Below are 14,411 nucleotides of genomic sequence, written 5' to 3' on the forward strand. Positions count from 1 at the left end.
ATATGGCAGCTATATTATTATCTTAAGAAACATCAATAACAAAACAAAATCCTTTAATAGAATTATTTTATAATTTCAAAAACAGGTTAATGCATTATTTTTAAAAAATGGTCCCAATTCCAAGGCATATAGAATATAAAAAGACTAGTTCCCTGTATACTCGTTCAATACATACTTGGTGGTGGTGGTTTAGTTACTAAGTCATGTCCATCTCTTTTGACCCCATGGACTATAGCCCACCAGGCACCTCTGTCCATGGGATTTCCCAGACAAGAATACTGGAGTGGATTGCCATTTCCTTCTCCTTTAATACATAATTTACACAATAAAAAACTGCCAAAATTATCACTTTTTTAACTACAAAAATGACAATTTCATTATTTAAACACTAAGATATGATCAATTTAATATTAGTTGCAGTGATGTCATCCCCCAACCCATAAAAATGGGGTTAATATAAGGGTTTTATAAAAGGCTGATTCTATAAAAGGTATATCCATAAAAATAAACTGTTTCTGGGTAGCATTAGAATGCTCAATTATAAAAAAAAAAAAAACTTTTAAAGAATAAAATGTAAAAATAATCACTGAAACATTTTCAGAAGGTTTTTCATTAGGCAAAGTAATTGCATAACTGCCAGGTTTTACATTTAGATAGTCAATTATTTCCTTGATACTTTATTTGGGGAATTTTTCATTCTTATTTTTTTCCTGATAAGTATAAACGTTTTGATGTGTGTGATTAAAGGTTAAAACCAATGATGGAAGGTGGTTAAAATATTTGGGACATAATTGAAAAAAAAAAAAAAAAGGCACAGTTCAGAGGGATAGGGTGAGGAAAGAGGTGGGAAGGATTTCAGGATGGAAGGATGCATATATAGCTGTGACTGATTCATGTTGATGTATGGCAAAAATTGTTACAAAATTGTTAAGTAATTATCCTCTAATTAAAATAAATAATTTAATTAAAAAAGAAAAATAAATTAATGATGATGTTAATAAAAGCAAATAAAAGGCAAATTGAATTAGTAAAGTATCTTGGAATCTCTGGAGATGGTTTCTAGGCATTATACTACTCTAATTCTAAGACATTTAAAGATTTGAAAGCCAACTTCAACAGAATAAAGAGGACAGAATTACACAGTCTCTGTGTGAAATGTGTGAGTATTTTTCATTTTACCTCTTTACAGAACAATGCTTTCTGTTGAAAGACTGACAAACACAGAATCCTACAAAACAAATTCTGATACAGAAAGATTCCAGTTTATTTGCGAAGTTAATAATATCAGATAAAATATTCTCTAATGACATTGCACAACCCAATATAACTAAACTTAAAGTATTTTTACACTCACCCATGTATGTAATATACATCTGGCTTTCTGGACTCTTTATTTATTTAAATATCTACTTACTTACCTCCATCTATCATTATCCTCATTTATCTTTATACCTATCTGGCAAGACTGTATCAATTCAAGGGCCACTTAAGGCACCAAAAATTTGAAGTTTTCTCTTTATGCAAGGTCATCCTGGTTCAAAGATGTGTATAACTATATCATCTGCTTGCCTTAATCCTGGGGACAAGACCAGAGTAAAAAGTCTCAGGTTTGCTCCTCTTTTCTTTTTGGAACAGTTATTAAGAGCTCAGACTCTGAATTTTGGAGTCAGACTGTTTATGTGTTCTCAGGCATATTGGTTACATCTTTATCAGTTGCTCACCTGTAGATAATGCTTAACAGTACGCTGGTGATAATTTATGTAAAGCTCTTATGAGCTGCGGGGAGCGAGCGCCTCTGGCAAAGGTCATGAGGAAGGAGGCTTGGCATACGCAAAGGCGGGATCAAGCCTCAGGAGTCTCCCTGGAAATTCTCGAGCAATCTACCCCCAAAGCCAGAGTCTGCCTACTTTCTGCTTTGTGCTTTCACCTACACCTCTGACTTTACGGGGGGCTGTCCCCCACGACCTCTCTGAAAAAAGAGTTAGCTTACAGCTCCAGTTAATAATTCCTGGGTGTGACAGTGTTTAACCTACAAACTCCTTTGGAAATCCTCTAGCCTGCCTGAATAGGTTTTTCCGGCCACATGTGATTGTTCAGAGCCTCCCAACTGTGAGAGGCAGGAGATGTTCTAAACAGTCTAAACACAGATTCTTTTGAGTAGTTAAAAGATTGATTAGAAATTGTATTGGTGAAGGGATTTTCACTTGTTGGGCCAATGTTTGCTGTTAAGTTTCCATATCCCTTACCTGCTGTGTCCCTGGCAGTGTATTGATTAATATAGTTGGTGTAAGTAGTAGCTTTAATGTTTGTAACCTGGGACCCTTGAGTTAATTCTTTTTCTTGTTATAGCCCACCACACCTTTGCTCTGTAGGAATGCAACTTTATCTAATGCTTTTTGGAGGCTGGCGCCTGACTTGAGAATAATCACCTTTAGAGAAAAAGGCCTCCGGGCCAGAAGATGATGCAAATCACCTAAACTTTTGCATATGATATGTTTGCAGGAAGAAAGCCTGGCTTACTGCATGACTCTACCCCTTCCCCCATTATCCTCTATGCATAACTTAAGGTATAAAAACTACTTTGGAAAATAAAGTGCGGGCCTTGTTCACCGAAACTTGGTCTCACCATGTCGTTCTTTCTCTTACCTTCTGGCTGAATTATTCAGCCTCTTTTCTACACTGAATTTCCTCACTGAGCTATCCTTATTTCAGCCTCTTTTCTCCACTGAATTTTCCTACTGAGCTATCCTCATTCTATTACTCTTTATATCCTTAATTAACGTTTAATTAAGCAATTGTTTCCTGATCTTCGCCGACGCCGTCCCCGCTTCGAATTCCCTGGATCAGCCGGGGCTGGTCCCCGGCAATGAGCTATATAAGCATCTGTTGTTGTTGATTTTTTTGTCAGTGGTAGTTATTGTTGCTGATGTTGTTTATTCCTAGCTGTGATCATGACACAGAACAGGCCAGTGAGGGATTGCCATGCTTAGTGACTGTTAATTTATTTAAAGCAAGAAGTAATGTACCTTGATGGAGCTGTGGGGGCTATTCTTATCCCTCTGCCTCTAACACCTCTGCCACGACCAGAGTCCTCTGAGCCATTTAAGTAAGATAATTCACGTAGTTGTTCCTGACGAATTTCATCATTATAGTCCTAGGAAAAACAAAAAACAAAAAACACATGACCTGTTGAGTTAAAATGGGGCCTGGAGTTCTTAGAACTGAACAAACACAGTAAGAAAAAGTTGTTTTTTTTTTTTTTTTTTATTTGCTGGAGGCACATACAAAAATCCAAAATGATGTAAAAGTAAACATACTGTAAGTTCTTAGTTTTATAGAGAGAAATTGAAATTGCTTCTTTTGTCAAGGAAGTACACAGCTGGAAATCAAATGAGATTTGCTGGGATATCACTTTATATGTTAGCCAGAAAAGAAAAGATAACAATACAGAACAAGATTTTAGAAGGTACCACGGTTATGGTTGCTCATAAGAGAAACAACTTTAGTAGAATGAGTATGTGCAGATTGTGTATGACTGCATAACACTCAATTATCCCTGACATAGACTGAAGAGGGTCAACTCCAAGGAGCAAAGTAGACATTGTGGTAAAATAATTTAAAAATTCAGTGAATGGCCAGTTTCAGACAACTTGAAAGCTGTGCAATTGAACTAAACAACTTGATGAGCAGTGTTTAAAAATAAATACTTTCCTATGTGTTCTAGCTATGGGCTGATGGAGAATAATAGCCAGAGCAGAAAGCAAGCTTCATAGCAGTCAGAGACTGGGTCAAAGTCAAAGAGACTAGCTTGGTCCTGCACCAGTGTGGAAACATACCTGTCATTTAAATAGGACCAAATAATGACCTGAGTCACTGAAGATGAATGCTATCTGCAAAAAACTAGTGTCAGTCTTACATGTTCCTCTTTTCACTGCTACACTTATGTGAATGTACACACACACACACACACACACACTCCTGGTGGAGCAATGCAAAACTGGATAATTGGTATTTTTGCCAAATGGGCAATCCAAGTAAATTCTATTTCATTAAAGATGGGTTTAGGTGAAAGTCATGAGCTATCTAGGAATTGAGATGAGAAATATTTGTAGCAATGTTTGGGTTAACATAAATGATGTGTGAAGTCTTGTTGTGGACACTTGAGCCAGGTTAGCTCTATGCATGTGAGTTATAGTAACAGCACATGGAAACTGTGCACTCACCTGCATAGCCCAGCCTAGAAGATGGGGGAATGCATGCAATCTACAAACATTTCTAACACAAATTTTACCTCAAGCTCCCAAAACTATTTTGTTCACAAGTAAAAGTACTAGTCATCCCAAAACATTTACTTTTTATTTTTAACATGTTGCTTTCATGTTCACCCTGTCCAGCACCTGACTATAGTGATAATGGATTCAGGAGAGTAGACTGACAGAAGAGCTATTGACAATTAACAAGTCATATATTACTCAATTTATACCTCTTATTTTTCACATTCATACAGCAATAAAACTGAAGAATTAACATGCCTAATATTTTATTAGGATTGGGGAATGTGACGAATTGCTACTTCTGATTGAAATGAGTAGTCACTATCAAATGAAAAATTAATTCCATAATGTTTCTCCCATGTAATATTCCTAATTTGACAGCAGATTTTTGCAGCTTCTTATCTAATGAAAATCCATGGGCCCCCAAAGTTGTTTTTATTTATTTTAATTGAAGAATAATTTCAATATTGTGATGGTTTTTGCCATACATTAATGTGAATTGGCCATAGGTATACATATATGTGTCTCTTCCATCCTGAATCCCCTCTTCCACTTCTCTCCCCACCCTATCCCTCCAGGTTGTCATGAATTAAAAAAAGAGACATATTCTAATTCTTGCAACATTGAAGACTGAGAAAAAGTTAACAAATTGCAGATAAATTTATACATGTAATATTACTTTAAAGCATATATTATGACAGAATTAGACAATGTACTATTATGAATATTAATGTCAAAAGTTGACACTAAAATTAAGTTAGCTCTTAGTGTAAGCAAAACACTATTGCTAATATGTAATCAAATTTCTTATGAGCTAGCTAGATATAATATATTTTAAAAACTGGATCATCTTCCAGGGTTGTGTTGGCCAACTGAACTCAGAGCTGTAACTGCAGATGTAACTGACAATAGAATTCCTCTTGCTTTGTTCTGAACTCATATTTCTCCCAAGGCCATCTACCCAAGAGCAACTCCCAGTGAATGATCAAATGTGATTGAAATGCTAAAATAAGTGATACCTGGGAGTTACAGGTCTCCTCTGCCTGTGCCACAAGGATTTCTAGACAGCCAAGCTGAATTTCCCTGTAATGCCATTTTCCCAGGCTGTCTAGGACCTCTCTTTACTTTGGGTCAGATATTCTATTGTGAGGGCTCTCCAGCCTTCCTTGGCTCCCTCTTTACTTACCGATTTATCTTTTTAGCCACAAAAACATTTTCCTTAATGAAGTCCTTATATGTCTAATCCAAGTTAATCCTGATTCTGGGAGAATCAGAACTAACATAGAGAATGCTGACAAAATCAAGCTCCCAACATTACAGGCTGAGAGCTTTGGTATATCCATTGATGTAAATGCTGGTGGAGCCTATTCTATTCAACATACCTTGTACTCTGATTAATTAGAATATTTGTCACTCTCTTATTTTAAAATGATTACATATAAATTAAACATGGAACAGATTGCTGATTAGCAAAATGTGTTAATTGCTCAGTCCTATCTGGCTCTTTGTGATGCCATGGATTATTGTCCACCAGGTTCCTCTATCTATGAAATTTTCCAGGCAAGAATACTGGAGTGGGTTGCCATTCCCTTTTCCTGGGTATCTTCTCAACCCAGAGTTCAAACCTGGTTTCCTTCATTGCAGGCAGGTTCTTTGTCATCTGAGCCATGAGAGAAGCCCCACTGACTAGCAAAAAGGATAGTAATTGATATTTTAAGAAAATAAATTGAATGTTGTCCACTTTTCTAAATCATTTCACTTAATAAAAAGGTATGGGAGAGTCACAGAATGAGCAAAACAAGACATGTTTTAGGCTTTAGCTAAGGTAGATGAATTGTGGAAACAATGAAATTCTATTTAGTATGTACCTGTGTGATGTAGTGAGAGAGGATGGGCAACCACAAGCTCTTCAAGAATACCTTAGTGGAAGGTGTACAATATGACTTGGGAAGGTAGGAATAAAATACATTTTAATGCAGAAATGGCTATAAGTATAATGACACCATTAACCAGAGAAAGAAAGGAATGAAAAAAGTTTGAATGTAGAGAATTTACATTTGATCTTGATAACCTTAGTTTAAAATGCTAAGGAAACATTAAGGTTTATCTTAGAAATTCAGAGATGGGTTGGGGGAGTAATTCTGAATGTCATTTGCATGTTAAATTTGAATGTCAAATTTGGAGTAAATTTGAATGTCATTTGTGATAAATGAAACAGATATTGCATAAGAGAATTGCAAAGTAATAGGGACAAACATTTTTTAATCATACTTTTAATACAAATTTATATCATTGAAGAAAAATCAGTCGATACATTAATTACAATATTCAGTTCAGTTCAGTCACTCAGTCATGTCCGACTCTTTGTGACCCCATGAATTGCAGCACGCCAGGTCTCCCTGTCCATCACCAACTCCTGGAGTTCACTCAGACTCACATCCATCGAGTCAGTGATGCCATCCAGCCATCTCATGCTCTGTTATCCCCTTCTCCTCCTGCCCCCAATCCCTCCCAGCATCAGAGTCTTTTCCAATGAGTCAACTCTTCGCATGAGGTGGCCAAAGTGCTGGAGTTTCAGCTTTAGCATCATTCCTTCCAAAGAAATCCCAGGGCTGATCTCCTTCAGAACGGACTGGTTGGATCTCCTTGTAGTCCAAGGGACTCCCAAGAGTCTTCTCCAACAGTTCAAAAGCATCAATTCTTTGGCACTCAGCTTTCTTCACAGTCCAACTCTCACATCCATATATGACCACTGGTAAAACCATAGCCTTGAGTAGACAGACCTTTGTTGGCAAAGTAATGTTTCTGCTTTTGAATATGCTATCTAGGTTGGTCATAACTTTCCTTCCGAGGAGTAAGCATCTTTTAATTTCATGGCTGCAGTCACCATCTGCAGTGATTTTGGAGCCCCCCAAAAATAAAATCTGACAATGTTTCCACTGTTCCCCATCTATTTCCCATGAAGTGATGGGACCAGATGCCATGATCTTAGTTTTCTGAATGTTGAGCTTTAAGCCAACTTTTTCACTCTCCTCTTTCACCTTCATCAAGAGGCTTTTTAGTTCCTCTTCCCTTTCTGCCATAAGGGTGGTGTCATCTGAGGTTATTGCTATTTCTCCCAGCAATCTTGATTCCAGCTCGTGCTTCTTCCAGCCCAGCGTTTCTCATGATTACAATATTAGGACTATTAAATTACTAGGTTTTTAATAAACTCAAGTTTTTCTAAGTATGCAACTAAAGTATATATATATCACTGTATTTATGGTAATAAAGTATCTAGCTCTTTCAAATAAATGATAAATAATTTTAAATGCCCAAATGTAAAGCTACTGAAACTCTAAGTATTCTCTAGACTAAATATATCTTGTGTATTATTTTCTTGATATAAATTTAATTTTCTAAACTCCAAAGCTTTTAAATGTGTATCATGTGCTCATATCCAGTTCCTCATTAAGCACAGATCAAACTTTGAATTAATCGTTCGTTACTAGGTCATGAATCCAGCTGAAACTAGAGCATCTTGCTGCTAAGTCACTTCAGTCGTGTCTGACTCTGTGCGACCCCATAGACGGCAGCCCACCAGGCTCCTTGTCCCTGGGATTCTCCAGGGAAGAACACTGGAGTGGGTTGCCATTTCCTTCTCCAGTGCCTGAAAGTGAAAAGTGAAAGTGAAGTTGCTCAGTCGTGTCCGACTCTTAGTGACCCCATGGACTGCAGCCTGCCAGGCTCCTCCGTCCATGGGATTTTCCAGGCAAGAGTCCTGGAGTGGGGTGCCATTGCCAACGTTTAATTGAAGCATATGTTCCTGATATTTTTGTTACTTAGAATCTTAAAATTACTAGTAAAAAAAGAAATGCTCCACGATTGCATTGCAAATGTGATATTATAAAAAATATACTACAACCTGAATTGGAGACAAGATGTTTGAGTAGAAGGACTTGAGCTCATCTCCTCTGAAAAATAAGATAAAATAAAATAAAATTTAAAAACTCCACCAAAATCACAACTAAATATTGACCAAGCATCAACCAAAAATACTGGAACTAACAAAAATTGATAGTCTACCTCCAAAGACAAAGAAGCCACATTAAGATGGTAGGAGGTATGCATTTGTGATCTAATTAAATCCAATATCCACTGAGTAGGTGACCCACAAACTGGACAATAATTGTACTGCAGAAGCTCTCCTACAGAAGTGATCATTTTGAGACACACAGCAGGCTCCCAGGACTGGGGAGTCTGGCATTAGGAGGAGGAACTTCTAGAGCCTTTGGTTTGGAGGCCAGTGAGGCTTAATCTCAGGAGCTCCACAAAATTTGGGGAAAGAAAGTCTGCTTTTAGCAGCACAGACAAGCTCTTGTGCATGCTGGGACCCAGGGAAAAAGCAGTAACTTCACAGGAACATGAGCCAGACCATGGTTTTTAAGGGTCTCTTGTGGTGGCAGGGGCAGCTGTGGATCACTGTAGGAATGAGGACATTAATAATACAGGGGTCATAGAGTGCTAACTGGGATGAGCCTTCTGGAGGTTACTTTTTTGGCAATAAGATCTGGACTCACCCAATAGACTACAGTCTCCAGTGCTAGGATGCTTCAGGCCTAACAAGGAACAGGGCAGAAACGCAGATTCACACATCAGCAGATAGGCTGCCAAAAGTGCTACTGAGCTAACAGCCACTTGTAAACACACCATTTGGCATGGATCTTCCTACATGATATCTTGCTCACTAGTGGTCAGACACTAGTCCCTTCCACCAGGAAGCCTGCACAAAGTTCTGGTCCAGTCTCACTCACCAAGAGCAGACACTAGAAACAAGTGGAGCTACAATCCTGCATTTGTGGAATGGAGGCCATGAATACAGACAAAATGAGATAGCAGAGAAATATGTCCCAGATGAAAGGACAAAATAAAACCCCAGAAGAACAGGTAAGTGAAATGGAGGTAGGAAATCTACCCCAAAATAAATCAGAGTAATGATGGTAAAGATGACGCAAGGTCTTGGAGAAAATGGAGATACAGACCTAGAAGATACAAGAAATTTTTAACAAAGAGCTAGAAGATAGAAAGAACAAACAGCTGAAGAATAAAATAACTGAAATAGAACATACACTAGAAGGAATCAGGAGCAGAATAAATGAGGCAGGAAAACTGATAAGTGATCTGGAAGATAGAATGATGGAAATCATCAAGTGGAACAGAATAAAGCAAAAAGGACTGGAAAGAAATGAGGAAAGTTAAGAGACTTCCAATATTAAATGCACCAAGATTTGCATTATATAGTCCCAAAGGAGAAGATAGAGAAAGAGACTGAGAAAATATTTGAAGAGAAAATAAATGAAAACTTCACTAAAGGGGAAAGAAAACAGTCAAACAAGTTCAGAAAGTGCAGAGATTCCTATACAAGAAAAGCCAAGGAAGAACATTCCAAAACACATGTTAATCAAATTGACAAAACTTAAAGACAAAGAAAATATACTAAACTCAGCAAAGGAAAAGCAATAAATAACAAACAAGGGAATCCCATAAGACTATCATCTGATTTTGTTCATCAGAAACTTTGGAGACCAGAAGGGATTTGCATGATATATATAGAGTGGTGAAAGAGAAAAATTTTCAACCAAGAATACACAACAGAGCAAGGTTCTCATTCAGATATGAAGAGACCAAACGATCTATAACAAGCAAAAGCTAAGAAAATGGTAATAAAGATATTTTTTGTTGTTGTTCAGTCACTAAGTCATGTCTGACTCTTTGAAACCCCATGGGCTACAGTATGCCAGGTTTTCCTGTCCTCCACTATCTCCTAGAGTTTGCTTAAGTTCATGTCCATTGAATTGGTGATGCTATCTAACTATTTCATAATATATATCAATAACTACTTTAGGTATAAGTGGATTAAATGCTCCAACCAAAAGACAGACTGGCTGAATGGATACAAAAACAAGACCCATATATACGGTGTCTACAAGAGACGTATTTCAGACCTAGGAACACAAGAAAACATACAGACTGCAAGTAAGGAGATGGAAGACATTGCTTCATGCAAATAGAATTCAAAAGAAAGCTGGAGTAGCAATACTAATATCAGACAAAATGGACTTTAAAATAAAGACTATTACAGGAGACAAGGAAGAACACCACATAATGATCAAGGAATCAATCTGAGAAGAAGATATAACAAATGTAAATATACATGCACCAAACATAGGAGCACTTCAATACATAAGGCAATGCTAAGAGTCATGAAAACCAAGAAGCAACAGTTAGAACTGGACATGGAACAACTGACTGGTTCCAAATCAAGAAAGGAGTATGCCGTCTATGGGGTCGCACAGAGTTGGGCACGACTGAAGCGACTTAGTAGCAGCAGCAGCAAGGCTGTATATTGTCACCTTGCTTAATTAATTTATATGTAGAGTAAATCATGGAAAATATTGGACTGAATGAAGCACAAACTGGGATCAAGATTGCCAGGAGAAATATCAGTAACCTCAGATACGAAGATGGCACCACCCTTATGTCAGAAAGTGAAGAAGGACTAAAGAGACTATTGATGAAAGTGAAAGAGGAGAGTGAAAAAGTTGGCTTAAAACTCAACATTCAGAAAAACAAGATCATGGCATGTGGTCCCATCATTTCATGGCAAATATAAAGGGAAACAGTGACACACTTTACTTTTTTGGGCTCCAAAATCACTGTAGATGATGACTGCAGCCATGATATTAAAAGACACTTGCTCCTCGGAAGGAAAGTTATGACCAACACAGACAGTATATTAAAATGCAGAGATATTACTTTTCCAACAAAGATCGGTCTCATCAAAGCTATGGTTTTTCCAGTAGTCATGCATGGGTGTGAGAGTTGGACTATAAAGAAAGTCAAGAGCTGAAGAATTGATGCCTTTGAACTGTGGTGTTGGAGAAGACTCTTGAGAGTCCCTTGGACTGCAAGGAGATCCAACCAGTCCATCCTCACAGAAATCAGTCCTGAATATTCATTGTAAGGACTGATGCTGAAACTGAAACTGCATTCCTTTGGCCACCTGATGTGAAGAACTGACTCATGTGAAAAAGTAGAAAAAAAAAAAAAACAACCAGATGCTTGGAAAGATTGAAGGCGGGAGGATAAAGGGATGACAGAGAATGAGATGCTTGGATGGCATCACTGACTTGATGGACATGAGTTTGAGCAACCTCTGGGAGTTGGTGGTAGACAAGGAAGGCTGGCATTCTACAGTCCATGGGGTTGCAAACAGTTGGACACGACTGAACGACTGAGCTGAACTGAACTGAAAGCCATGAAAGGGGAAATTGACAGTGACTCAATAATAGTTGGGGGCTTTAATGTTCTTCTTACATCAATGGATAGACCATTCAGACAGAAAACTGTTAAGGAAACACAAGTTTTACATGACACATTAGACCAGATAGAATTAATGGGACATTCCATCCAAAAACAGCAGAATACATGCATACAGAATATTCTCTAGAATAGATCACATCTTGATACACAAATCAATCCTTGGTAAATACAAGAAAATTGAAGTCATACCAAGAATCTTTCTGATTACAACACTATGAGATTAGAAATCAACAACAAGAAATCAATCAAACTTTAGGAGTCAAAATATAGGAAGCAAACACATGGAGGCTAAACAATATGCTACTAAATAACCAATGGATCACTTAAGAAATCAAAGAAAAAAATAAAAAAGTACATAGAGACAAACGATAACAAAGGCAAGGTTATCCAAAACACGGGATGCAGCAAAGCTGTTATAAAAGGGATGTTTATAGCAAAACAAGGTTACCTCAGAAAACAAGAAAAATCACAAATAATCAACCTAATCTTTTCTTTAAAACAATTAGAGGAAGACGAACAAGCAAAACCCAAAGTTAGTAGAAGGAAAGGAATCATAAAAATCAAAGCAGAACTAAATGAAATACCAATGAAGAAAACAATAACAAAGCTTAATGACACTAAAAGTTGATTCTTTGGAAAGATAAACAAAATTGATAAACCTTCAGCCAGACTTATCAAGAAAAAAAGAAGAGGACTCAAATCAATAAAATTATTAATGAAAAAGAAGTTACCAGTGACATTGCAAAAATACAAAGGATCATAAAAGACTACTATAAGCAAGTATATGCCAATAAAATGGACAATCTAGAAGAAATGGATACATTCTTGAGAATTCCAAGTTCCAAGATTGGTTACGTTCCCAAGACTGAACCAGCAAGAAATAGATAATATGAAAATAATAATTATAAGTATGATTTAAAATCTTCCAACAGACAAAAATCCAGGAACACATGGCTTCATAGGTGAATTCTATCAAATATTTAGAAAAGACTTAACACTTATCCTTCTCAAATTCTTCTGAAAGCTTGCAAAGGGATGGATACTGCCAAGCTCATTCTACAAGGCCATAACTACCCTGATACCAAAATTGATAAATATATCACACAAAAAAAGAAAACTACAGGCAAATATCATTGATGAACATAGATCCAAAGTTTTCTTAAAAATATTAGTAAACAAAATCCAACAACACATTAAAAAGATCAGATAACATAGTTAAGTGGGATTTATCAAGTGCACAGATGCAAGGATTCTTCAGTATATGCAAATTAATAAATGTGATTCACCATACTAACAAACTAAAGAATAAAAACCATTCGAGCATCTCAGTGGATTCAGTAACAGCTTTTGACAAAATTAAATAAACATTTATGATAAAAACTTCCCAGAAAGTGGGCATAAAGGGAAATAACCTCAACACATTAAAGGCCATATATATATATACATATATATATATATATATATATATATATATATATGAAAAATCCACAACAAACATCATTCTCAATGATAAAAATGGAATAATTTCATCTAAAAGCTGGAACAAGGCAAGAATGCCCTTTATTAATTACTCCAGCCTTTATTAATCAATACAGTTTGGAAGTCCTAGTGAAAGCAATCAGACAAGGAAAGGGAATAAACCGGAATGCATACTGGAAAATAATAAAACTGTCACTATTTGCAGATGACATGATATTACATGTAAAATATCCCAAAGATACCACCAGACACTACTAGTGATAATCAATGAATTTTGCATAGCTGCAGGATGTGAAATTAATATACAGAAATCTTTTTCATTTCTATACACTAAAGATGAAAAATCTGAAAGAGAAATTAAGGAAACAATCCCTCTTACCATTGCTGCAAAAAGTAAAATACTTAGGAATAAATGTATGTAAGAAGGAAAAAGACGGGCACAGAATATGTGATACTGTTATAAGAAAGTAAAGATGACATAAGCAGATGCAGAGATAGACCATATTCTTGTATGGGAAGAATTAATATTTTGAAAGTGACTGTACTAGCCAAAGCAATCTACAGACTGAATGCAATCTCTGTCAAATTACCAATGGTATTTATCACAGAATTAGAAGAAAAAAAACTTTATAATTTGTATGGAACACAAAATACCTCAAATCGTTAAAATAATCTTTAGAAAGAAAAACAAAGCTGGAAGATTCAGGCTCCTTGATTTCACACTATACCGCAAAACTACAATAGTCAAGATAGCATGGTAAAGGCAGCAAAATGGAAATATAAATTGATTGTATTCTTTGCAGTTGATGATGAAGAGGCTCTATACTGTCAACAAAAACAAGACCTAAAGCTGACTGTGGCTCTTATCAAAACTCTTTATTGGAAATTTCAGGCTTATGTTAAGGAAAGTTGGGAAAGCCACTAAGCCATTCAGATGTAGCCTAAATCAAATCTTTTATGATTTTAGGCTGGAGATGACACATAGATTCAAGGGATTAGATCTGGTGGACAGAGTGTTGGAAAAACTACAGACAGAAGTTTGTAACATTGTACAGGAGGCAGTGATCAAAACCATCCCAAAGAAAAAGAAATTCAAGAAGGCAAAGTGATTATCTAAAGAAGTTTTACAAATATATGAGAAAAGAAGAAAAATGAAAGGCAAAGGAGAAAGAGAAATACATACCAAAATGAAGGCAGAGATCCAGAGAATAGAAAGGAGAGATAAGAAGGCCTTCTTAAATGTGCAATGTGAAGAAATAGAGGAAAACAATAGAATGGGAAAGACTAGACATCTCT

The 14,411-nt window shown here is 36.5% G+C and overlaps 1 protein-coding gene across 12 annotated transcripts in view; it reads right to left on the reverse strand.

Annotated features, from left to right (window-relative positions):
- KHDRBS2 (KH RNA binding domain containing, signal transduction associated 2) overlaps positions 1-14,411 on the reverse strand; it is a 768,231-nt gene that overhangs the window by 295,365 nt on the left and 458,455 nt on the right. For all 12 annotated transcript variants that reach the window (XR_003508070.1, XR_003508065.1, XR_003508069.1 and 9 more), the window contains exon 5: positions 3,027-3,154. Coding sequence is in view for 7 of the 12 variants with exons in the window: in XM_027524587.1 (XP_027380388.1) it covers positions 3,027-3,154 (128 nt within the window). In the remaining 5 variants the exon portion in view is untranslated. The remainder of the gene's footprint in view (positions 1-3,026; positions 3,155-14,411) is intronic.

Source organism: Bos indicus x Bos taurus, chromosome 23 (assembly GCF_003369695.1).
Source record: "Bos indicus x Bos taurus breed Angus x Brahman F1 hybrid chromosome 23, Bos_hybrid_MaternalHap_v2.0, whole genome shotgun sequence".
NCBI lineage: Eukaryota > Metazoa > Chordata > Mammalia > Artiodactyla > Bovidae > Bos > Bos indicus x Bos taurus.